General features: G+C 30.2%; 2 protein-coding genes across 2 annotated transcripts; one reads left to right on the top strand and one right to left on the bottom strand.

Moving 5' to 3' along the window:
• The first annotated feature begins 13554 nt into the window (after positions 1 to 13554).
• On the top strand, positions 13555 to 15403 carry LOC115697772 (putative pentatricopeptide repeat-containing protein At3g15200). The gene has a single exon (XM_030624898.2). It carries the CDS (start codon positions 13833 to 13835, stop codon positions 15279 to 15281), a length of 1449 nt encoding a protein of 482 aa, XP_030480758.1. The 5' UTR covers positions 13555 to 13832; the 3' UTR covers positions 15282 to 15403.
• A 53-nt stretch (positions 15404 to 15456) lies between these two features.
• Positions 15457 to 17213, bottom strand: LOC115697773 (small ribosomal subunit protein bS20c). Its single transcript, XM_030624899.2, has 3 exons — positions 16958 to 17213; positions 16648 to 16823; positions 15457 to 15859 (listed from the first exon to the last, which is right to left on the bottom strand). The coding sequence occupies exons 1-3, from the start codon at positions 17094 to 17096 to the stop codon at positions 15629 to 15631; spliced, it is 546 nt and encodes a 181-aa protein (XP_030480759.2). The 5' UTR covers positions 17097 to 17213; the 3' UTR covers positions 15457 to 15628.
• Positions 17214 to 27396: the final 10183 nt, after the last annotated feature.

The following is a 27396-nucleotide window of genomic DNA, read 5'->3' as shown; positions in this document are numbered from 1 at the left end:
ATCTCTTGGTTTCGTGCAATAAGCCTATATCATTAGTAGCAAGCAATATGTCATCGACATATAGAACCGTAAATATGTATTTACTCCCATCGAACTTGTGATATACACAATCATCAATAATATTCATCTCAAAACCAAATGAGATAATTACTTGATGAAACTTGTGATACCACTGACGAGAAGCTTGCTTGAGTCCATAGATGGATTTCTTTAATTTGCAAACCATATTCTTTGGGTCACCAACCACAAAGTTTTTTGGTTGTTCCACATAAATTGTCTCATAAATGTTGCCATTGAGAAACGCCGTTTTAACATCCATCCGATGTAACTCAAGGTCAAAATGAGCAACAAGTGCCAATATTATCCTAAAAGAGTCTTTCGATGAAACCGGAGAGAAAGTCTCTCGTATAATCAATGCCTTGTTTCTGAGTATAGCCTTTTGCTACAAGACGTGCCTTAAATCTCACCACATTACCATATTCATCCTTCTTGGTTTTAAGTAACCACTTACAACCAATTGGTTTTACACCTTCTGGTAATGGGACAACTTCCCAAACTTTATTGTCTTGCATAGACTTATTCTCTTCATCCATGGCATCAATCCACTTTTGAGAGTTAGAACTTTTCATGGCCTGATGCAAGTTGATTGGATCATCTTCCATCATTCCAAATCCATCCTCATGTCTTTAAATACAAAATAATCATCTAAAATGGCATTTCTTCTCTCTCTTGTGGACCTCCTTAATGGCTCTTGTTCTTGAAGGTGTTAAATTTGTTCTTCTGGAGCAATAACCTCATCTTGATTTGGGAGTTGTTCAACATTGTCTTGTTGAGGTTTCAAATTCATTTCTTGATCAATGACAGGTGTGGAAGCCTCGAACATTGTCTAAAATGATAGTAGGAACCGAGTTTGAATTCAATTCCTCCTCAAAAACAATGTCTCTAACCTTATTTCTCCCCCCAAATTCAACATCCTCAAAAATGTTGCGGTTCCCGTCTCAAAAATATTTCGACGCTGGGATCATAAAACTTATAGCCCCTAGATCGCTCGTAATAACCAATAAAGTATCTCGCTAACCGTTTTGGAGTCCAATTTATTTTCATGTGGCCTATAAGGCCTTGCCTCACTGGACATCCCCAAATGTGGAAATGCTTTAGACTAGGCTTTCGACCGTCCAAAGCTCATAAGGTGTTTTTGCAACTGCTTTAGTTGGTACTCTATTCAGAATGTTAGTTGCTGTCTTTAATGCTTCTCCCTAGAGGGACTCAGGTAAGGTAGAATGAGCGATCATGCTCCTTCCCATATCCTTAAGAGTCTTATTTCATCTCTCAACAACACCATTCATGCTAGGTGATCCTAGCATGGTGTACTGTGGGACAATACCACATTCCTCTAAAAATTTAATAAATGGTCCTAGACTTAGTTCACTTGAGCCATCATATCTACCGTAGTACTCAACAACATGATCAGATTTGACGTTCTTAATCCTTTTGTTGAGTTGATTCTCAACTTCAGCTTTGTAAGCTTTGAACACGTCCACAGACTGAGATTTTTCATGAATGAGATATAGGTACCCATAACGTGAGTAATCGTCTATGAATGATATAAAATATTGTTGACCATTCCAAGATGCCGTAGGGAATGGCCCACAAATATCTGTGTGAATCAATTCTAAGACTTCTGAAGCTCTATTGGCACCTAATCTCTTAGTTTTGGTCTGTTTTCCCTTGATACAATCTACACAGACATTGAAATCTGTGAAGTCAAGAGACTCTAAAATGTCATCAGACACAAGACGCTCAATTCTACCTCTTGAGATATGACCTAAGCGTTTATGCCATAATGACGCTGAATTTTCTTTATTTAATTTGCGTTTAGTACCTCGTGATTCTACATGCAAGGTTTCATTATAGGATGCAATTGTTTCTAACAAATAAAGATTGTCATAAGTATTCAAATAACCAGTTCCAATAATATTTGAATTTAAAGACAAAGTAAACTGATTGTTTCCAAATGAACAACAATATCTAAATTTGTCCAACAAAGAAACAGAAACTAAATTCCGCCTAAAAGACGGCACAACAAAAGTGTCTTTCAAATCCAAATAAGAACCAGTTCCTAATAACAATCTGAAATGCCCAATTGCTTCCACTTCCACCGATTGACCATCGCCCACAAAGATGTATCTTTCACCATCACTTGGCTTTCGGTAGCTCAGGCAACCCTGCATAGAAACACTTATGTGAGTAGTAGCACCAGAATCTATTCACCAAGTGTTTCTAGGTACTGAAACTAAATTAACCTCAGAACAGACCAAAGCAAGATTAATACCTTTCTTTACACGCCATGCGTGATATTTGGCACAATCTTTCTTCACATGTCCAGGTTGGTCACAAAAGAAACAACCCTTAGAATCCTGTTGTTGTTTCTTTTGAACTGGACCCTTAGCAGCTTCATTCTCAAATTTCCTTTTCTTGCCCTTATCCTTAGGAGTAGTGGCCAAATGAGCACTTTCGGTTTTGTCCTTTTTCAACCTTTCTTCCTCTTGCACACAATGAGAAATAAGCTCGTTGAGAGTCCATTTCTCCTTTTGACAGTTGTAACTAATTTTAAATTGGTTAAACTGTGGAGGAAGCGTTAACAAAACCATGAGTACAAGTACATCATCCGAAAGCTCAATCTTAAGTGTCCTTAATCTTGAGACAATATGATGCATTTCCATAATGTACTCCCTTACATTTCCTTGACCCTTATACTTCATGTTCATTAAAGAACCAAGAAGTGTTGTCATTTCAACCTTATCGTTTTTAGCAAAACGTTCCTCAATTTGTTCAAGGAAATTTTTAGCCATAGTAACCCCTTCGGATTCTGTGCCCCAAAAGGCTTCTGGAATGCTGTGTTTCATAATCATTAGACTCATGCGATTTGAACGATCACACCTCTCAAATTCCCTTTTATCATCATGGGAACTTTCCTTAGTGAGAGGTGCAGGTTGTTCATTCCTTAGTGCATGGTCTAAATCCATACATCCCAGAACTATAAGTAGGTTCCTTTTCCAATCCTTGAAATTGGTCCCATTAAGCATAGGAATAGAATTAATGTTAGCAGATATTGAGGCAGCAGAAGATGAACTAGCTGAATATAGAACAAATAAAACAAGCTCACATTAATATGCATAATTAAACAATAAATTCAAAAATTGGTTAATCCCATCTCAAGATACCAAACACACATTAATATCAAGTCTTTGGACAGTAATATTAACTGTAAGCGGTACTCTTGGTGTAGCAATCAAATATTGACAATAAAACTGTGCCAAACAATAGGTCAATCTTTGGACTAACGTATTGCTCACACAAAATACCTTATAATTGTCACACATTTATTGCCACAGGTATGTTTGAAATCTAGCAAAATATTCACTTACCTTTGGGCTAGTCAATATAAGCATCAATTACAAACATACAACCATCTTAATATTTAAATAAATTAATCTACACAAAAGAGGTCACTTTGGCGACATATTGTTTCAATTAATTTACTCAAAATATTAGTCATAAACCAACACCAAAATTTGAATTAAATTGTTTGAACCAAAATATATAATAATACTAATATATATATACCGTAAGTAATTAATAAAGAAAAAAAAAAAATATAGCAGCACCATGATGCAATTCACAAACCGAATGTATATATATATAATATATATATATATAAAAATATATATATTCAGAAGCCATGCCGAGGTGATAAAAATTCACCAATATATACCATTCATAATAATTCATAGCCTAAACTAATATTGCAAGCTGAAGCCAATATCATCAAATCGTACATTATCGTAAGCCAATTATATATGTATATATAAAACCATTGATATCATAAATATAAAATCATTGATATCATAAAGATTGCCAACATGTCTACTGACTATGTATTCCATACATATCCAAAACGTAATATGACAGACGCTTATACATTATATAGCGTGACTGAAGCTACGAAATTGAAGATAAAGACATAATGATACTGAACATATATACATAAATTGAAACATATATTTAGACTGAATTTCGAAAACAAATTGCGGCAGCAGTATAAAGAAAATAAAACCCTAATTTTTAAAATCCCCAATTTCATAAACCAAATCATTAGATCTTCAATTAATTCAACAAAGGTGGCTCTGGTACCACTTGTTAGGATTTATAAAACACTCAAAGAAATATATAAATCACAGATCCAAACATATTCCTAAAAGTGCTTTAATATAGAAAACCCTAAATCATAAATCTATAAAGCCTTTGCTAAATTAAAGAAGAAGAAGATGATAAAATATGAGCGGAAGCACTAACCTGAAGCCATTGTTGGAGATTGTAGAGAAAGTTTTGATCTTCCAAGAATACACTATTTTCTAGAGTATTTTCTCTGATGGGGAAGGAGAGAATACAGAACCCTAGTGTTTCTTGGGGACCACTACCTATTTATAGAGTCATCTTAGAATAACTCTTGGGTATTTATAATTTGGCCCCTCAACAAATTATAAATTAACTTATGGTATCTACACATTAATTCCATGACACTTTAATACCCTTTTGATACCCATAACATAATTGGTCACTTAATTTCGTATCACACTTTATAATAGCATATACATTATACATATGTGCCCACAAAGGATTTTTTAATCCAACAAAGTTCTCTACGACTGAAGGAGTTGTTAGTAGTGTAGTTACGTATCTTACACAATATAGATAGAAAGCGACCTTAGAGACTACCACTATTTATTTTCGACGAGTTCTTTTCTTCTCCCTCTATTTTTATGTTTTCAATTAATCTTAATCAATTGTTGACAATGATCAGGAGCTAAACTCCAAATTAAGATTTTAATAGATATTGTTTGATACTTGCCTATAGTTTTAATACAATTTTAGTTTTCCCTTCAATTTTTTTATCTGAATCTATTTCATTTGTATTTAATGCTTATAATTACTCGATCGTACTAATTATTTATTTTATGAATTCAATGTAAAATCTAAAAAGTGAGTATTGATTATAATATAATAAAATAGACATAAATTTTGATATATTGGACGTAAGTACCTATAGTCTGTGTAGCAAATATGATTTATTTATTGTTTAACGCGAATTACATATGTTATTTACCACAAATGTGTAGGACTTTTTCATTTGATTTTGAATTTATATGTCTTAATAAGAATATATGTTAAATTAATAATTCGCCATTGAAATTGAAGATAGCTAATTTGTATTTTGTCATAGGAAGTTGATGTAATTAAAATTAAATGCTTTAAATTTCTAATCATTGTTAATTGCCTCTTTGTTTGTTTGTTTTTGTTAGTAATTAATTATAATCACTATTTAATTTTCGTTTGCCAAATAGAACTAGAATTTCAATTAATTAGCAATTAACTACAATTTTTGTAGGATCGATCTCACTCTTGTGAGTTATTACTTGTGAACGATACGTGCACTTGCACGTTGAATTTCCACAATAATGATTTATTATATTCCCACTACAAGAAATATGTTACTTTTGCCAGCACATTTTTGTGCTGGTAAAAATTTGGTATTACGCTGGTAAAATAGAATTTATTTCTAATGTGTTGGCAAAAAGGGTTGGCAAATCAACGTTGGTATTAAAACTTTTGCTAGTAAAAATGAAAAGTGTTGGTAAAAATGATTTTTTTCAGCTCGTAAAATGCCTGGTAAAAGTAAAATTTTAGCCACTGTAAATGTGCGCTAGTAAAACTTTGACTTTTTTGCCAGCATCGTTTGCGAAATGCGCGGGTAAAAGTAACTTTTACCAGCGCAGTAGCGAACTGTGCTAATAAAAGTAACTTTTCTTGTAGTGTCCATCTTGACATGGAGACCGTGGATGCTTGGAGAAACATGTTTAGTCAGATTTAGAATTGAAGAATTATTTTAAACTTAAAAAAATTAAACATACGTGTTTCGCACGTATCTTTAATTTAGTATGTATAAATAGTTAAATAATATAATATAAATTGAATTGAACAAAAAGTAAAGTTGAGACAAAAATTTACAACGATTTGTATAATGCAAGAAAAAATTTAATAACAAAAGAAAAATCAAAGAGCAAAACTCTACAAGAATCCTAGTTAAAAAAACAAACTCTTATTTATTTTATGCAATAATAAAGTAGCAATCACTCTTTACTCTTCTACTACTTTAGTGTAAACTAATTTTATTGTCATATTGTGATATTTTATTTTGTGATGGCAAAATTGGAATAAACTTTATTTGCTAAGTAAGAAAAGAATAAAGTACATAAGATTAATGTAAGTATATATTTTGTATATATACCTATTGTCACCCATATTCTTAATTTCTAGTGCCACATATTCGTTATGGCCATAAGATTAGTGTCTTTCTGGGCTGGAATTTATACAAAGTAACACATGATCATTTTGTTAAGGGTATTAACTACATTATAATCCAAGTGAGTTTTTTTTTTTATCACAACACCCTTAAGTGAGTTTTTTTAGGTGCAAGACATCATTTTGACATTGATCTTTTATAATCATTTCTATAACTTTGAGAAATATTCTTCTTTATAATTTTCTGGTTTCTTTATAATTAAAATTATTTTGTTTATTCCGCAGAGATCCTATACACGTTTGGTAACTCTTTTTTTTGTTTTTAAAATTGAAAAAGTAAAAATATTTTTCAAAAACATGTTCTATAAAACTGTTTTTACTTTTCAATTTTTTAATTGGGAATCAAAATTTTAAAAACAACAAAAAAAAAATCAATTTCAATATTTTTTTAAACACTTTTTTTTCTTAATCAATATCTTGGACTTCGATCATGACCCGGACCCAAATCCCCCCACCGTCCTGGCGCTGAACCCGGCCTCTGACTTGAACCAAAATCCGACCCCGAACATGGACCCGACGTAAATAAAATTAAAAAATGAAAATGAAAATAAACTTTGCAAAACACACTTGTGTTTTCTGTTTTTAAAAATGAAAAACAAAAGTGGTTATAGAATGCATTTTTGTTTTTCAAAAGCAAAATTTTTAAAAACAAAAATTTTACTTTCATTTTGTGATTAAAAAATTAGAAAATAAAAGTGTTACCAAACGGCACCTCTATTTTTAAAGCTAACAAGATTTTGAAGTGTGATTATTTACTTAGTGTAATTATTATGCATCGGATCCTACATAATTTGATTTATTAATTATAGTTATTATAAAATATCGCTAACTGTACTTATAACACACTACAAAAAACTGTTACTTTTAGTGATAATTTTTTAATCACAATATAATTTTTTGGTGACTAAATGTGACTTTTAGTCACAACAAAATACTACTTGTGACTAAACTATAATATTTAGTAACATATTGTCACTAATTTAGTTTTAGTCACAACAAATATTGTGACTAAAAATACATTTAGTCACAATAAATTTTAATTTTTGTGACTAATATTTTTAGCCACGGACCTTTTAGTCACAACATAAGAATCATAATTTATAATTAGTCACAATTTTTTTACTTTTAGTCACAAATTTTATTGTGACTAAAAGTAACATTTTTTGTAGTGACAGTACTCCATTCATATAGAATTACACTTTAAGATACTTAATAACAATACTCAAGAAACCATGCAATAAATAAAGTTTGATCTTTATTCATAAATAAAAAATTCATATATATATAAATTTTTTTCTATAGGATCTCTCAAAAAGGCCCTATTAGTGGGGATGTCTGATAGTGAGTGATATTATATTGCGACACTTGGACAACTTTAGATTGAGAAGTACTTATAATTTATTTTCTCTTAGACTATTTTTGCATGTTTTAGAGAATCAATATCTCTGGTTAAAAAGTGAAGTTCTATGTTAAATCAATTAAAATTTAATACGTTAAACCTCTAATAAAGTAAAAAAAAAAGTAGTTAATATATATAATATAAATTAGATTAGTTGATATGTCAAATTTTAATAAGTTTAATATATACAGTATGGGACACTATTTTTTAACCGGGGATCTTGTTAGGATAGACATTAATCATGAACTTTTATAGATAGAAAAAAATCTTCCACTATTTGTGTAACGTTATCCGTTGTTATTTTAACATGTATCGATTTTTCTCTCAAAAAAGATTATTTTTTTGTTAAGCATCAAATAAACAAAAAACACGATTCAAATCAACTAAACAAAATTGTGTTGAAAAAACAAACCAAACACTAAATTCAAAACTCAAAATAAATTATTTTACTATAAGTGAACGGATTTGGGCGAGTGGCGGCAAAGTATAAATTCTTGTTATGCTATTAATTTTTCAAAGATTAGTTTTTCTTTCATCTAAAAGATATTATGTGTGATTTAATCCAATACTTTACATTTATTTGTGTGATTTAATTTTGGATGTTGAAATATTTAGATGATGTTAATAAGAAGTTTATTGTGTTCATAATAATGTTCTTGAGCAATATATTATAAAATAATATTAATAAAGAAGCTAAATAATTCGGTGTTTCTTGTTCAAACAAAACACAACTTTATTAAATGAGGTGTCAACTTCTCATAGGCTGTTAAAGACCCGACCGATGGAGTCTTTCTGAGAGATCCTATAGAACAAGCCTCCACATATATATATATATATAAAAACTATAGCCTATATATAGGCTATATATAGCAATACAACTTTATAGTATACTCACGTAAATTATTATATTAAATCCATGCAGAAGAATACTACGTACGTAGTACCATGCATGACTCACACGTACGTATATATATCTCACACAAAACCAAATCCACTCATTATAGATATAAATATATATATATATATATATATTTTATATATTATGATCAGAGTGACCATTTGGCTGGCTGGAATTCTGCATAGACAACTTGAATCTGTTCAACGAGAGTATTTGAATATGAACCCCTAAATCCCATAACAAAACTTCCCGGAGATGAGATATCCAAACGGTGTTCCGATCCTCCACTCCCACCAACCATAACTGATCTATCATCATCAAGATAGATCCCCAATCGATCAACTTCAACACCACATCTAACACAAATTTTCTTGATGAAATGATAATCACCAAACACAAGCTTCTTACTCAACCGTCCCGATTCGTCTCTACCGTAAACTTCCGTGCGTCTTCCCGCCGCACTCGACGACGATGACTCGAAATCGACTACGATACTCGTGACGCGGTCTTGAGAAGCAGTGCATCGCATTCGAATGCCGGTAATTCTCGTTTTATTCCGGATGTACTCGTCGTACCCCGTGAATAAATCGAACGTGGTGCTTTTCTGTTCGGTGGAAGAGTATTCCCCGTTACAAGATCCGTACTCTTCTGAGTAACGGATCTTGTATTGGATGTACGGCGTACCGTTGAAAAGAGATGGGAGAGTTGGTACGACGACATCCACAGTTGGATTGGTATGAAAACCGAAAAATGTTTTTTGTAGCGTCGCCAAATCCTGTTTCGCTTGAATAGCGACGTCATTTAGCTTAGAATCGTCGTTGTATCCGCCGTAAAAATCGTAGATGGATTGTATTTCTTCGATTTGATCAATAAGATGACATACCTTATTGAATTTTCCTACCAAGCCAAGATCTCGAAACCCCATACCCACTAATTTATTCCTGTTTGAAGCGACAGGATTGAAACCGTTGGGGACCCCCACAACGTGTTCATATCCTGTCGTTTCAAATGCAAGAATTTTAGGCGCGGTAAGTTTCATGCTTGGAAACTTACGCGCAAACTCAACCATCTCTTCAAATTTGGGTAGCTCGAAGTTTTCTTCGAGCCCCAAAACCATTTGGTTGAATGAAACCTTCGTTTGAGAACTCTCAACGACTCGATCCACTTTCAGTTGTAAATCGAACTGGACTGTCGCGAATTTGAATATTCCATTAGCTCTTAGCTCCAACTCCAACTTGATCCTGTCGCTTTCGGTTTCGGTGTGAAATGTTAAGACGCCAATGTATTCTCCTCCAGTGGTGATGGACGAAACATATGCATCGCCATAATGGAAAAAGAAATCAGCAGTATCGCTTACTGGGACAACGGTATCATCAGACGCTAATTCAGCGCTCGTCTGAACCTCTTTTCCTTCCACTTTTCGGGCATGGACAACGATTGACATCGTCGTCTCTGTGGTATTCAACTTCATCAAGAAATCGAGCTTCTCCTGACCCGATCCTAAGATTTTGATCTTCCCATCGAGCGATTGCTTGACTTGGATCGTTGTCATCACTGATTTCTGGCCCCTGCAAAGCGTGTAAGTAACCTCGCTTTGCACGCCTTCAGTTTTGCTTTCTCCTGTCACCGCCGTGGAGAGACAGCTCCTGGCGGTGCTCGAATAGCCTTGGAATAGTTTCACTGGCGTCGTCATTGTTATTAATTAAAAGAATTATTAGTGTAAGACAAGAATTAAAAAGACAAGATGTGTATGAACTATATATGTTTTGTGTAATAATTGATTTTTAATGAAGAACTTAATATTGGATGTTATCTATTTATATAGAAGCCTAGAAAAGATACAAATTTTTTAATTTGATGCTAATCTACGTACTTGAGAGTATATACATTAGTCCCTTTACGTACTTATTGTTTTTTTGAACAAGTTCCTTTAGTTACTTTAAAATATTCTATAAAGTTAAGAGCAATACTATTAGATATTTTATAGTGATTAGCACATGTAGCACGTTAAGAATTTAGCAGTTTCTTATATTATTTATTAAAAAAAAATGTAAACACCATTGTAGACCCTGTATTTTGCAAAAGACACTGATTGGACCCTCTGTTAAATGGATCTTGTATTTTTTAAAATGGTAAAAATAAGACCCTGAACTGTTTTTTTGTCAAAATAAAATTTAATAATTATCCGATCTAAAGGTATTATGACAAAACTATTTATATTTTCTGTATTTGTTTGTATTTTTAAGTTGGTTATATTAAAAAAAAAGTTGTCAAAAATTAAGCTCAGGGTTCTATTTGTACTATTTTAGAAAATACAGGGTCCATTTTGTCATTTAACAAAACAGAGGGTCTAATTGGTAATTTTGCAAAACACAAGGTCCAAAATGGTATTTACCCTAAAAAAATCATATAATTAACTAAAAATTTGAAAAAAAAAATTATGAAAATATACATATTAACACGGAGAAATTTTTATTTTTATAATTTGAATTTTTTTTATTTACAAAAATACCTTTTCAGTAAAAACAATAAACTGTATTTTTTAATTGTTTTATAATTTATTTATAGTTGTCATGAGATTTTTTTTTATTATTTTATACTATATTTATAGTTGTTGTGAAGTTGATTTCTTATTATTTTTTAGTCGTTTTATTTCTGAACAAAGTGTATTTTTATAACTTTAAAACTTTATCAACGTATTTTGTAAATAAACTTTAGACCGTAAAATTGTAAATAAACATAAAAAAAAAAAAAAAAGATACTTCTGAAATTTCACTTTATTAAATCAAAATGTGTAAGATTAAATATTAATTTACACTAATAGTTATATGTCAATTCTGAATTCTGATATGTGGGAATTTAAAAATGACACTTAGTGAGAATTTTTAAATAAATTTAGTGGTATGCACCAAACCAAAGCATCACTAAATATATATTTTTTTAATCACCTACATTAATTAGTGACCTACAATAAAAGGTCATTAAAATTTTTAGAGTCTCTTGAGGTAAGTCACTAAAGGTCATGTACATTAAGTAATGTAAATATATATGATATGATGATTAATATAATTTATTATCAAATTTAAAATAGGATAAATATTATTTTGGACACTGTATTTTGCAAAAGTTACAGATTAAACTTTTTTTATGTTAAATGATAAAATGGATCTTGTATTTTTTAAATAGTATAAATAGAATCCTGAGCTCAATTTTTGATAATTTTTTTTAGTATAACAAACTTGAAGATAATTTCTAACACGAACAGATACAGAAAATTTAACTAATTCTGTCTCTAAGTCGAATTATTATTAAGTTTTATTTTGACAAAAAATTAGTTTATTGTCTTATTTGTACTATTTTAGAAAATGTATGGTCTATTTTGTCATTTAACAAAATAGAAAGTACAATCTATAACTTTTACAAAATAATATTACATAATATTTACCCTTTAAAATAAAATATAAGGCTTAATATTAAATTGCATAAATTACCATCAATATTGATTTGAGAATCAAAATTGTAATTAAAAAAATGAAGGTTTGATTGTGTTTATTTCAATTATTTTGGGTTAAATAGTAGATAAAATAAAATTACCAAAAGCAAAAGAGTAAAGTGAAGTGTTGCTTTAGAAAAGGTGAATCCCAAATTATAAATCATAAATGTTTGTATTAAAACAAAAGTAAAAACAAAACATATGCGTGTGGCTTAAGAATATTGATGACAATATATATATACATATATATAAATAGATGCATTTTTAAAGGGTATTAACGGATAAAATTTAAAAAATTTATTTTTATATTATATGACCGAAATTATTCCATCGGTTGAAAAAATTTATAAAAAAAAATTAGCAAAAAAAAATAAAAATTGAGTTTGACTTAAATATTTTTATATGAATATATTTTTAATTAAATAATTAAATTAAGTATAAAAATTTAAAATTTTCATTTATTATTCGTAATTAGATTAAAATTTAGTTGTTTAATATTTTTTAAAATTAATATTTATAGTTAAATTTATTTAATATTAGTAATACTTATTTAGAAGTATTTCATATATATATATACAAAATAATTACATTAATCATATATGTATATATACAAAATATATAGTTTACTTTAATCTTATCCACTTTATTCTTTTCTTACTTAGCAAATAAAGTTTATTCTAGTTTTCTAATCACAAAATAAAATCACATTAACAATAAAGCTTAGTTTACACTAAAGTAGTTAGAAGTATAAAGTGAGTAATTATTATTATGCATGTAAGAATCTTCTACTTTATCCTTTTTATTCTTAAAAAATTAGTATTGCTATTAAGTATTATTGTTGGTATTTAGTATTATCTAAAAGTATTACCTTAAAATTAATTAGTAATATTTTATAAAAATTATTATATTAAATTATATAGAACTTAATATTGTGTAAATACTTAGGGTGCGTTTGGAAAGCCACCTAGTAATTGGATTTGTGTGTAATTGGAGGTAATTACACAATTTGGCATGTTTGTCTGACATGTAATTACAATGTAACTGTGTAATTGGAAGTAATTGAGGGGTTCCAATTACACTCTCCAATTCTCATGGCCCCCCATGAAATTGAATGTAATTACACTGTGTAATTACTAAAAACTTTCCATATTAAACATTAGCTACTAAAAAAATATTATTTTCTCATGTAATTACTAACTATTTTACCAAACAATATATTAGAAATTCATATGTAATTACCACCTCATATCCAAACACACTTTACATTTTAAAATAGTGTAATTACTACACTGTGGAATACTGGAATTAACACCCTAGTAATTACATAATTACTTCCAAACGCACCCTTAATGAATTATTAACAATAGTAAAAATTATTGCAGCAGGTTCAACCTCCTAACTTGAGTCCTCAATTATTGTGTAAAGTACTAACTGAACTATTAACAACCCCTTCGGTCGTAAAAAAAAAAAAAAAACTTTTTTCATTGTGTTATGGAAATGAACAACTGAAAGTGTGATATCAGAAGAAACCACCGCCGGCTCAGCCGTCGACCACCGCCGGAGTCTTGGACCTGAGTTTCCTTTTTTCTTATTCAGAGGAAAACAAAACACTAAAGAAAATGCCAAGAAATATGGGTTTCTTCTTACTCGGTCTACGTAACTATAATCACAGTTTCATTTTCAATCCAAGAACTCGATTACTACACTCCCTACCATCGAATTCCACTGACCCAATTGGAGAAACAGCAATTTTTATTCAAAACATCATCAATTTTCGAAGGCAAAAACCCACAAATGAAATCGAGAAAGCTCTTGAACGTTGTGGTTTCGAGTTGACAGAAGATTTGGTTTTGAATGTACTCCATAGACACCATTCAGATTGGCAACCGGCTTATGTATTCTTCAATTGGGTCTCTAAAAAATCTGATCTTTCAATTGGGTCTGAGCCATACAACAAGATTCTTGACATTCTTGGTAAAATGAGACGTTTTGAGGAATTACACCAAGTGTTCGATGAAATGTCTGAAAGAAAAGGTCTTGTGAATGAAGTCACTTATGGGATTTTGCTTAATAGATATGCTGCAGCACATATGGTGGATGAAGCCATTGGTGTGTTCAAGAGGAGGAAAGATTTCGGGTTCGGGTTCGAGCTTGATTTGTTAGCATTTCAAGCACTTTTGATGTGGTTGTGTAGGTATAAACATGTTGAAGTAGCAGAGAATTTGTTTTACTCTTTTGGTAAACAACATGAGCTTGTTTATTCAGATATTAAGACATGGAATATTGTTCTTAATGGATGGTGTGTAAGAGGGAATGTTCATGAAGCTAAGAGGTTTTGGAGTGATTTACTTGCTTCTGGATGTCACCCTGATCTTTTCACTTGTGGGATTTTTATTAATGCTTTGACCAAGAAAGGGAAGCTAGGTACAGCATTGAAGTTGTTCAGAGCAATGTGGGGTTATAAGAGATGTAATCCAGATGTTACAATATGTAATTCTATCATTAATGCACTTTGTTTCAAGAAAAGGATTCCTGAGGCTTTACAGGTTTTCGAAGAAATGAAGGAGCGAGGTTGTGAACCGAATGCTGCAACATACAACACTTTGATTAAGTATCTTTGTAATATTCGGCGAATGGAGAAGGTTTATGAGTTTGTCGATGAAATGGAACGGAAACAAGGCGATTGTTTGCCGAACCATGTTACTTATAGCTTCTTGCTTAAGTCTTTGAAAAGAGCAGAAGAGGTTCCTGATCTTTTGGAGAGAATGGAGAGGAATGGTTGTAGCTTGATTGGTGATACTTATAATTTGTTGTTGAAGTTGTATATGGATTGGGATTGTCAAGAAAGAGTTGAACAAACTTGGAATGAGATGGAAAGACATGGTTTGGGGCCTGATCAAAGGTCTTATATAGTTATGATTCATGGCTATTGTGATAAAGGGAGAAGAGACGACGCCTTGCGCTATTACCGGGAGATGAAATCGAAGGGTTTGAAATTGGAACCAAGAACAGAGAAATTAGTTGATTCTATGAATTTAAATTGTGATGAAAAGAAATTAGCTGCATAAGTTGCACGAGTTAAGAATCATGACAATTAAGTTTTGTTTCTTTCTTTTGATGTATCATACAATGTAATTGTATTTTGTTGAACTAATGAAAGACACTTCTGAGTGTTGCCATGTTGTTGATATCTGATTTGAACAGTTGCTAAAGCTAAATTAAATCATTGATGACAGTCTTCAGTAGATTCAAATTGCTGATATTAAAATCACCAAAATTTGCCTCAAAGACAAGAAACTAAATTCCAAGTGAGAAGAGAAGATGGGGATGCAAACTATGTGCACAATACACAAAAAGGATCATAATGTATATTAATTAAACATAAACAATAATCTCTCCCATCTGGTTTCTGTTTCTAGACAGTTGTTTCAGAAGCAGGAGTGTACCAACCATGGTGAATCTCTACAGCCTTCTTTCTCCTCGCTAATCGGGACTTTCTGCGAGCTCCGGTGTTTCTGTGCAATGTTCCCACCTTGACTGCTTTGTCAATGACGGAATATGCATCTGCGATGAGCTTCTCGACCGTAATAACTTCTTCGGCCTGAGCATCTGGCTTCTTCTTTAGTGTTTCTAAAGCTTCCAAAACCTGCAAAAGACATTACAAAAAAGACCATTGAAGCTGGCTAAGGCAAATCAACTAAGCCAATTTATTATCAAAATCTTCACCCCTCTTGAGTATTTCATGAACATACCAAATGATGATTACATAAAAGATTATCATTCCTACTTACCAAATGATTAACTCTATACTGTGCTAACTTCAAGAATCCCACAAAACAGCTATGCCTAGTAGTAGTAGTTTACTAAGTATATATTAGTTGTTAATTAAGATTTTTGCCCCTTAAACTTTAATATGTATCAAATTGTTCTTTAAACTTTTTTAACTGTTAAAAATTTCCCATGAACTATTGAGATTATTAGATTTAAGGATATTTGTTCAATTTCATTCAATTTTACTAATTCAGTAATTACTTATATACTAAATCATGCTATTCGAATTTTGACATGTACCAAATCATACTCCCTAAACTTTCATACATGTTAAGACTTTTCGTGCAAAAATTAAACAAAGGTCCTTAAATCCAACAATCTCAATATTTTGGGGAGATTTTTAACAACTTTAAAAGTTCAAAAAAAACATAATTTGTTACCTATTAAAGTTCGGGAACAAAAATTCTAATTATCCTTTACATTATATAAACACATTCATTCTAAGCAAAATGACATTTAATATACATAAATATATTAATAAGCATTACTACTCACTCACACCTTAACATTGTGAGATAGAACACACACAAGTCTTCTTAATTAAATTTATCAAAATTGAAGACTATTGAAAAGACTAATCTAACAACAAAGATTCTATTCTACCTTCTTCATTCGAGTTCTGATTTCAGATTTACGAGCTTTGTTATAAACTCTCCTTTTCTCCGATTGACGAACTCTCTTCGCAGCAGAATCAGCTTTTTTAGTTGGAGTGGCCTCACAAACAATCGAACGACGAATAATCATTGGGGGGTATTGAATTGAGCTCATGGACAAGCACCCTGACAAGTTTAACAACAACCCCATTTTTCAAAGCTTAAATTTTTCCAACCCCAAAACACAAAATACCAAAAAGAAACTAACTTTATGTATTTTCTGGGCAACCAAACAACACAAAGAAAAATAAAGATCTTACCTTTGGAGAAGTAATGGTGGGAAATTGAAGAGGAGAAACTGAGGGAGGTTGAATTGGAAGGATTGAGGGAAAGGGAAGTGAACTTGGAAGGAAGGGCCATGGCTAAGCATGAAGATGAAGAGTGAAGAGAGGTTGCCATTTGCTTTCTTTCTCTTTCTTTCCTATCTTTTTCTTTCTATCATCTTTTATTGTGTATTGTTTTGTTATCCACACTGGTTTGGTACAAAGGTCTCTTTTGTATTTGAAATTACTCTTTTACCCCTGGTTAAATGTTGCAATCGAAATCAACAAAAGGCCACCCCAAAACCCTTATGGTAAAATTGTAGGGTAAATATCATTCACTCTATATTTTGTAAAAGTTAGGGATTGAATTTTTTATTTTATTAAATGACAAATTAGAATACCTATTTTTAAAATAATTTTAAATAATACTCTGAACTGATTTTTTTGTAATAATAACATGACATAAATGTGTTATGACAAAACTGCTTACGTTTTTTACATCTATTCGTACTAAAGCTTGCCTTGAAGTGTTAAACAACAACGCCAACTGCAGCAACTTCAACGAGACTCTAATTTGTTTGATACCAAAGGTAAAACAGCCCACACGCATGAATGAATTCAGACCAATCAGTTTATGTTCAGTGGTGTATAAAGTGATTTCAAAATGTCTTGCGAATCGAATGAAAATAAGCATGAATTCCGTGATCTCTTCAAACCAAAGTGCGTTTATAGGAGGAAGAATTATTCAAGACAATGCTATCCTTGGGTTCGAAAGTTTACATTGCATGAGGAAAGGCCGGTTTGGTAATGGAAAAAAAATGGCGGTAAAACTTGATATGTCAAAGGCCTATGATAGGGTGGAATGGGACTTTTTGGAAGCTATGATGGTTTGTTTGGGTTATGATCATAGATGGATTATGAAGATTATGAACTGCATCAAAACGGTTTCTTTTTCTATCCTCATCAATGGTTCTTGTTGGGAATTATTTTACCAGGATCTTAGATCTACTCACAAGTATGTTTATTAACATCCTAAATATGAACTTTCTAAAACGATAAAATAAACACATATAAAGTTAAGAAAACCTTACATTGATGCAGCGGAATAAATGTCTCCTTCCACTCAGATCTCTAACCCTTGATTCCTTTCTGTAGCAGAGTATAATCAAGATCTGAGCCCGAATCTCCTTCTTCTTCAAGCTTTGATCCTTCACAGTCTTCCAATCTATGATCGAGTTATTGCATCGTGTGTGGGCACTTACTCTTTCACTAGGGTCACGAAAAAGATGAAGGAAAAGAGGGAGAGAGGTTTCGGCCAAGGTAGAGAGTGAGGGAAGGCTCAGTTTTTCTGAAGAGAGAAATTTCTGTCAGAAAGGCTTATTGAAACTTATGATTTTGACTGAGCCATCACTTTCTATTTATAGGCAACTTACTAGGTTTAGGTTTAGAATTATTTGGCATTAAAATAATGAAAATATTAATTTGAAAAAGCCTTATAAGTGGCCGGCCATAGGTGTTGTAATGGGCCCCACTTAATTTTGCAATTTTATCAAATTTTATCTCTATTTTCTCAAAAATGCCAATTTTCCAATTCTAACCTTTTAAATGCCAAAACTAATTATTTAATAATTAAAATACATTATTAAATAATATTGTCATTTAATTTAATTATTAATTAGACATATAAAGTCCATTAATAAATAAATAAACCCAGAAAACTCTTTTCCTTACAATTTCACCCCTGAATAGTGAAAATTCATAAAATCAGACATAGTCTAACTTTAGAATTATAATTGATCAATCACGAATCAATTAATGAGTCTTATAAGCAGAATGTTCTCAACTAGAATGGGGACCATGGATCTATATGCTGAGCTTCCAACAAGTGAACCAAATTTACCAAGTAAATTCCTACTTATTAATTCTTCGTTGAATCCACTCTTAGAACTTAGAATTGCACTCTCAGACTTATATAGAGCATATTGTATGTTTCACGATACCAATATACTATCTCATTTAACCATTGTTATAATCTTATTGTGATTTAAAGATCCTCTATATAGATGATTTACATCGAGATGGGATTTCTTTACCGTTCTCACCCCTCAATGTATTTTGCCCCTTAAAACACTTAGCTACCTGTAAATGGTGTTTAATGATCTAATAATTAGTCAGTTAAACAAGAGCTCATCCATTTACTTCTATTTGCTAAGCTCGAAGGGAATCATCACTTAACTTCTATACACCAGTAGAAGCTATAGATTCCATATTTATGTTCATCACTCCCACTCAATCATACTATCATGTTCCCAAAATATACGTATCACCCTGACCCAAAAGTAGGCTTAACTAATAAATCAAAGAACATGAATAGCACTCCTGAGTTGAGCCCAAGCATATCGTGGATTTAGATTCTTTTTAATCTTAAGATCAACTACTGATATTGACTTGGAAAGATATGTATAACGGTAAGTTTGTAATATCTTAACTTAGTTGCAATATCGGTCCAGTCCAATGTATACTCCATACATTCGAAACTAGTATACTATACTAATGTCCTGGAAAGAACATAACACTTACTCCAAGTGTAAGTACACATCATCGCTGATTATCACATTAGTGTAAATCCAATAACACTGATGAAACAGGGACCAAAACTTTTGATTCATATGATCACAATCACATTCCACTGTGTTGACGATACTGTAATTGTGAATAAACATATGATCTGGATTTAACTGATTTTGTGTGTATGAATGTAATAAACATATTAAACATATTAAACCATTAGCATGTAAAATTCATGCAAACATCAATCACTTCAAATTTCTTATATTGATAACTAATCAGATTGTAAAGAGTTTTATTTAGGGCATAAAACCTAACAAACTCCCACTTGCACTAATATAAAACAAACTGCGCAAATAGGTCAATTCGATGTCTTGATCTTCGCATCAAGTGTAGTATATTTGAATCCACCCAAACTTCTGGAAACAAGTTCATAAATACTCTTATGAAACATCCTTTACTATATGCTTTACTCATCAAGGGATACTGAAATCTTTACTGTTTTAAAAGTACATCTGAATTAACAGAGGACATATCTCTCATATTTTAAAAAATATGTAATTGAGATAATATAGTGTAGACTTTTCTTCAGTGATATAACTTTCTGGTATTTTCGAATAGACCAAGTTATAGTTCTTCTCTGGTAGAGCTTGAATTATTATACAATAATTCCTCCACCCCCAAAGTAAGCACCATCTCATATAAATCGAAATTAGATGGTGAGATACAAGGACAACTGATACACAGTTCCTTAATATCTGACATATAGATCACTTTCATAAATCCTTCTTGAATATCTTCTAATGTTCCCTATTTGATTACATCTCAGATAGCTCCCACTCAATAACAGATGTCTGGTTAAATAATACTTTTAACCTCTGATTGTTTAGAGAGTTACCTAGTTGTGACTTTTGTATTAGTCTGAAACTTTAAGTCAAGACTAAGTCATCAACATAGCAGACTAGTATTTGAAGTGAAAAATACATGCCAGAGATTAAGTAATCAAAATTAAGATACCATCAAATTTTATGAGGATTAAGAATTCTATGTTCAAGTCATTTGAATGGACTGAACTAGAGTTCTTTATCTTATTCTCATAATTCTGATAAGCTATACCTATCCATGTGAATGGTTAGATTTGCTTTTCAGTAGTGTTCTTAAGTACCTATCACAATTATCAACCTAATGAAGATGGGTATAGAACTTTAAAATTCTCCCACTCAATTAAGGTAGTGTGAAACTTTAACAAAGAACTTTCAAAGGCATCAAACTCTTACTTACAACAGTAAAAACGAAATGGAACATACAATCAAGATCAAGAATTTATATTGACAATAGCTGACTCATTATATTACTTCTATGTTTAAACAAGATATGTGTTTCATAGGGAATTGTGGAATAGACTCCACCCCTAAGTATATAGAGATTATGATCCACCCCTAAAGGTTGTAAAGATCATGATTCTCTAAGTGTGATAGAGTTAATGTGGAGTTGAATACTATCCAGAGTTCATTAGATATAAAAGATCGTTGAACTGCATAGTTTTCTTAACTTTTCTCCACCCCTATCAGATCATAAGATCCTTTTATTAAACAAATTCTTAATAATTGTATGAGAATGAACAATTATTGATAAACATAGAAATAATTTCTAGTGTTTATATAATATAACTCTATGAAGAGTTGTAAATATTATAGAATTTGTATCAATAATAAAAACACTTACACATACAAACATATAAATATAATGTGGTAATAATTGATGAAGATAGAATTAAATGAAGCTCAATCTCATAAATTGCAATAGGGAATTTCGAAAAAAAATAAAACTTTATTAATAATAAAAAAATATTGCAACAATATGAGAGAAACAGGGATAAATATCCCTAACTAAAATTTGAAATCCAAATTGTCTTTAAACTAAAACAATTAATTCAAAAAATAAATTGAAGAGCTTCATCTTCATCTGGACGATTTCACCCTTGGTCCAGCTTGCTGATCCAACTCAATTGAGTTCAAGTAGCTTGGCCTATAAGAAGAAGAAAACAAATAAACAAAGTTAGTCCAGAATTATAAATCCAATTGGATAATAATTCACTAAAACTCTTAAAGTTTATGAAAGGAAATACCTTGTTTCTTTGCAAGAAGTTTAGGACATTGGGGTTTCCAATGGCCTTTTTCATTGCAGTGGAAACACTTTCCTTTAAGTGTAGCATCACCAGAAGGAGCAGTCTTTTTCATGACTTTTGTTCGCTTCTTGGTGTTCTTCCACTTCTTCTTCGATTTGGGCTTTGAAGCAGAGGCGACATTTGCTTCAGGTTTCATCGTCCCATTACCATTACCAGGATGAGGTTTACTCCCTTTCTTCTTGGGTCCTCCAATCAAATTTTCATAAGTTTGAAGGTCATTGACTAATTCATGAAAGTCAATTTCCTTCTTATTCATGACATAATTTGATGTGTATGGTAGAAATGCTGGAGTCGAGTCGTTCAAGATAAGACTTACTTGAGTAGCACTGTCCATTTCAGCACCATGATCCTGGGCTTCTTGGAAATAACTGGACATGAGGAGAACATGATCACGCACGTTTTGATGAGGTTCCATCCGTGCGTTAATGTACTTCTTAGTCGCGTCAAAACGTGACTGAAGTGATGCCTTACCGAATAGCTCATTTAACTTCGTCATAACTTCGACCTTCTCTCGCCTTTAGAAAACCGAGTTTTGAGGGTGTCAACCATGCTAGAAAGCATAAAGTATAGAGCTTTGTCATTTGCCTTCTGCCAACGCTCATACTTTTCTTTCACAACTTTGGATGCATTATCCCTGTGCACTTCAGTGACGGCTCAGTTAAAACAAACAAGGCACTTTCTCCTATGAGAGCAATATTAATGTTCTCATTCCATTTATTAAAGTTAGATCCATTCAGCTTATTTTCAGTCAACAGTGATAACATGGGATTCATTTTGACAAACAGGATACTACAAAATAATAGAAATCAACAAATAGAAATTAATAATGGTTTAACACACAAAATCAATTCAGAAATTATAAGCACATAGCAATTAGGAATGATATGAGAAAATACTTAAAAATTCAATCCTAAATAATTTCCAAGGTTTTCAACAAGGCGATATCGTTGTCCCGTTTAGGCGAGAGTCAAAGCTACCATCCATTGAATAGAGTTGTCAGCTCATCTAAAATGTTAAACATTCTAGCAACCTTTTATTCGATCAAGATCAGAATCCAGCGTTGTCCCGTTTAGGCGAGAGTCAAGGCTATTCTATCTCATGAGCTTCTACCATTGTTTCGCAATTTGCAAGTCAAATATGGTCGCCACCATTAGGGTGATCTATACCATATAAAACACTTGCAAACCACTTATCATGCGAGATTAAACGGTGCGAAATTGCTAATGAACGTTCCTCCATTAGGGAGGATTACTCACTAAAAACAAACGCGGTGTAAAACCCACAATGGAGATCGAATATCTTAATAATAATAAAGCTCATTGTTTAAAATGTATTTTCTTATTATTCTAATAAATAAATCTCATTAAATTCTATTTAAGAATTAAAATTCAAAAATAAGAATTTAATATAATATTTATAAAATTATACTAGATGGTGATTGAAATAAAATTAATTATTTCCATCTTAGTAATAATCTTAAATATAAATATTAAGGAAATTAATTTAAGATGAATTAAATAAATAATTAACAACTTAAAAATTTCCTTTGAGAATATATTTATTGGGTTCGAAAATTAAGTATAAAAAAAATTATACAATTTTCGAAAATAATAAAAAAAAAAAAAAAGAAAGCAATACTTCAAGCAAAAATATCACCTATCTAGATATTCTTTTGACTAGTTAATTCAATTTCTAATATATATATTTTAAATTCACTTATTTTAAATTAATCTATTAAATGAAAAAATCATTGACTTGAGTTGGTCCAAGAATTAATTAAAATAAATAATTAATTTACAACTCAATCTATTTTTCAAAAAAAATTCGAAAATATTGCATAATTAAAATGCAATTTCGAAATTGATTAATAAAATAAAGAAAAATATATTTTAAAAATTATTTAAATTTAAGTTGAAAAATTAAATTTCAACCTAAAAATAATTTTCGATTTAATTAAGTGTCATGAAAAATCAATAAATATTTAAGTATCATGATTAAAATCAACTTAGATATTTAGATTTTCAAGTTAATTAAATATATTAAATTCAAGAAATAATAATTAAGTGTAGAGAAGCCTTAATTATTAATTTCTATTTAATACTAGGAAAAATATACTTAATAAAATTGTACCAAAATTAATTATTTAAATAATTAATTTCACAAAAGTATAATATTTTCCTATATAAGTATTAGAAATAATAAGTAGTCTAGAAATTACTATCTAGAAAATATCTTATTTGACTAAGTATCTTTTCAAAAATTTGAAAAAAATATCTAATTTAAGTTATATAGAAAAAATCTAAAACTTAAATAATTTCAAATCTAGATTTAATTAAATATCACAAATTAAGTTGTAACCACTTAATTTGAAGATATCTTTTGAAGTTAATATTTAAAAAATATCAACCAAAAAATATCTAAAATATTCCATTTTAAGTTAATATTTGAAAAGATATTAACTTAAAAAATATCTTAAGAATCTTTAATAACTAATGCCTAAGATTCCTCAACTTGATTTAAAATTTAAATCAAATATTCAAATTTAAGTTAGTTAAGAAAAATCAGTTGATACAACTAATTTATAACTTAAATAGGAATATTTAATTAAATAAGCTCCAGAAAGAATCTTAGTTAGTTAAAATTCTATATTTAATTAAATACAAGAAAAATACAAATAGTTTATCTAGAAATAATATCTAAACTAAAAGTGTTTTTCTTAAAATTAACTTTAAATATTAAAATGAAAATAAATTTTCATATATTTTAAAAGTTAATTATGTTGCTAATTCAATTTTATTAGGTCAAACTATTATAATTAACCTAGTACAGTTATTCAAATCAGGCAAATGGGCCTTCACAATTGGGGTAGTTCATGTGAGGGGTGCCGGGTTCGCATGTCGTACCCACTTCTATGGCACCCAACTCTCACACAAGGCCCAAAAGAGAGGAATTTAACCTTAAAATGAATAATCGTTATTAATTGAATAGGTCCAATAACTAAATGGACCTAAATAAAATCTATCATGGTGTGACATTTTATTTAAGAACAACCTATATGCATCTATATAATAAAATAAACATATAGGCTCACACAGCACACTTTGGATGGATCCTATCATGTTGCTAGGTCATACACGAGATGAAAGAAGATTGTAAAATTTACCCGTTACAAATTATTTACTTGACCAAGAGGAGCCATCAGATCATTAGATCTGGCAAAAAGTAACCATGGCTATTTGCAATCAAGTAATAATAGGTTTTTAAAACTTACATACAAGCTAAAAACACATACTCCTGCAACAAGGTTAGCTGGATAGTTGGAAGTAGGATTTATTTAATTTTAAATAAATAATTTCGAAAAATAAATAATTAAATAAAATATAATTAATTTCGAAAAAAATAAAAAAAATTATTTAATTTCGAAAAAAAATAAAATAATAAAAAAAATATTTAAAATTTCGAAATTATTTTAAAAAAAATTTAAAATTAAACCTACTATTTGAAAAATTAGGTTTCAACCAACCTAAATATCATTTCAAAATTTGCTAACTACTTTTTAAAAATTAAATGTTATTTTAAAAATAAAAATTAAATAAAAATTAGAAAAGATAAATAAAATATCTTTTCAGATTTTTAAATTTAATTTAAATAAATAAAATAACAAAATTTAAAAGTTAGCAAAATATCTTATATCTATTTAAAATTACATGATTATAAATATCTTATTTTAAATTTAAATAAGGTCAAAATATCTAAAAAGATGTAAAAAATCTTAATAGATAAGATATTTTTAAAATATCTTAAAAGATAAGATATTTTTAAATATCTTAAAAGATATTATAAATATCTTAAAAAGATATTATAAATATCTTAAAAGATAAGATATTTTTAAATATCTTAAAAGATATTATAAATATCTTAAAAGATATTTTAAATATCAAAAAAATATCTGACCTTAAATTTAAAAAAAATATAATCAAATTTAAAAATAAGATAGATTTTTAAGCAAAAAGATAAATACTAGTTCTATTCAAATTCAAATTACACTAATATCTTGAATTAAATTAAAAAAAATTAAATTAATTCAAAATGATAATTAGAATTGAATTAGGAATAGTAATAGTATATATATAAAACCATACAAAAAATTGGAAGTTAATTCCATGAAAAGGTATGAAAAATTGAAGAAAATTGAAAAAATTCGAAACTGTACGGACAGCTCGATGATCGTGAAACTATCAAGACAAATTTCCCGATTTTGTCAAATCTTCCAAAAATCATAACTAATTCAAATAAAATCCAAATTGAGTTCTGTAAAAGGCTAACTTGCTTAATTTTTTCCATACTATCCAATAAAAATAATTCCAGAACCGAAATAACAATTATTTTTCACGAAAATTTCATAATCATCAATCAATCATCAAATAACACTCAATACAACATAATACCATCCAAAGAACATACAAACAATCGTTTTAAAGTCCAAATTACATGCAAGTAAATCAATTACCATGGCTCTGATACCAGTTGTTGGGAATTATTTTACCAGGATCTTAGATCTACTCACAAGTATGTTTATTAACATCCTAAATATGAACTTTCTAAAACGATAAAATAAACACATATAAAGTTAAGAAAACCTTACATTGATGCAGCGGAATAAATGTCTCCTTCCACTCAGATCTCTAACCCTTGATTCCTTTCTGTAGCAGAGTATAATCAAGATCTGAGCCCGAATCTCCTTCTTCTTCAAGCTTTGATCCTTCACAGTCTTCCAATCTATGATTGAGTTACTGCTTACTGTGTGTGGGCACTTACTCTTTCACTAGGGTCACGAAAAAGATGAAGGAAAAGAGGGAGAGAGGTTTCGGCCAAGGTAGAGAGTGAGGGAAGGCTCAGTTTTTCTGAAGAGAGAAATTTCTGTCAGAAAGGCTTATTGAAACTTATGATTTTGACTGAGCCATCACTTTCTATTTATAGGCAACTTACTAGGTTTAGGTTTAGAATTATTTGGCATTAAAATAATGAAAATATTAATTTGAAAAAGCCTTATAAGTGGCCGGCCATAGGTGTTGTAATGGGTCCCACTTAATTTTGCAATTTTATCAAATTTTATCTCTATTTTCTCAAAAATGCCAATTTTCCAATTCTAACCTTTTAAATGCCAAAACTAATTATTTAATAATTAAAATACATTATTAAATAATATTGTCATTTAATTTAATTATTAATTAGACATATAAAGTCCATTAATAAATAAATAAACCCAGAAAAACTCTTTTCCTTACAATTTCACCCCTGAATAGTGAAAATTCATAAAATCAGACATAGTCTAACTTTAGAATTATAATTGATCAATCACGAATCAATTAATGAGTCTTATAAGCAGAATGTTCTCAACTAGAATGGGGACCATGGATCTATATGCTGAGCTTCCAACAAGTGAACCAAATTTACCAAGTAAATTCCTACTTATTAATTCTTCGTTGAATCCACTCTTAGAACTTAGAATTGCACTCTCAGACTTATATAGAGCATATTGTATGTTTCACGATACCAATATACTATCTCATTTAACCATTGTTATAATCTTATTGTGATTTAAAGATCCTCTATATAGATGATTTACATCGAGATGGGATTTCTTTACCGTTCTCACCCCTCAATGTATTTTTCCCCT

This window comes from Cannabis sativa, chromosome 7 (assembly GCF_029168945.1).
Source record: "Cannabis sativa cultivar Pink pepper isolate KNU-18-1 chromosome 7, ASM2916894v1, whole genome shotgun sequence".
In the NCBI taxonomy this organism is placed as follows: Eukaryota; Viridiplantae; Streptophyta; class Magnoliopsida; order Rosales; family Cannabaceae; genus Cannabis; species Cannabis sativa.
This window is presented reverse-complemented; position numbering and strand designations above follow the sequence as displayed.

Coding starts and splice junctions, on each gene's coding strand:
- LOC115697772 (XM_030624898.2), top strand. CDS start 13,833: ATGCCAAGAAATATGGGTTTCTTCTTACTCGGTCTACGTAACTATAAT.
- LOC115697773 (XM_030624899.2), bottom strand. CDS start 17,096: ATGGCAACCTCTCTTCACTCTTCATCTTCATGCTTAGCCATGGCCCTT. Junction 16,824..16,957: donor CCACCATTACTTCTCCAAAG/GTAAGATCTTTA, acceptor TAAACTTGTCAG/GGTGCTTGTCCATGAGCTCA. Junction 15,860..16,647: donor TCAGAACTCGAATGAAGAAG/GTAGAATAGAAT, acceptor TGTCTTTTGCAG/GTTTTGGAAGCTTTAGAAAC.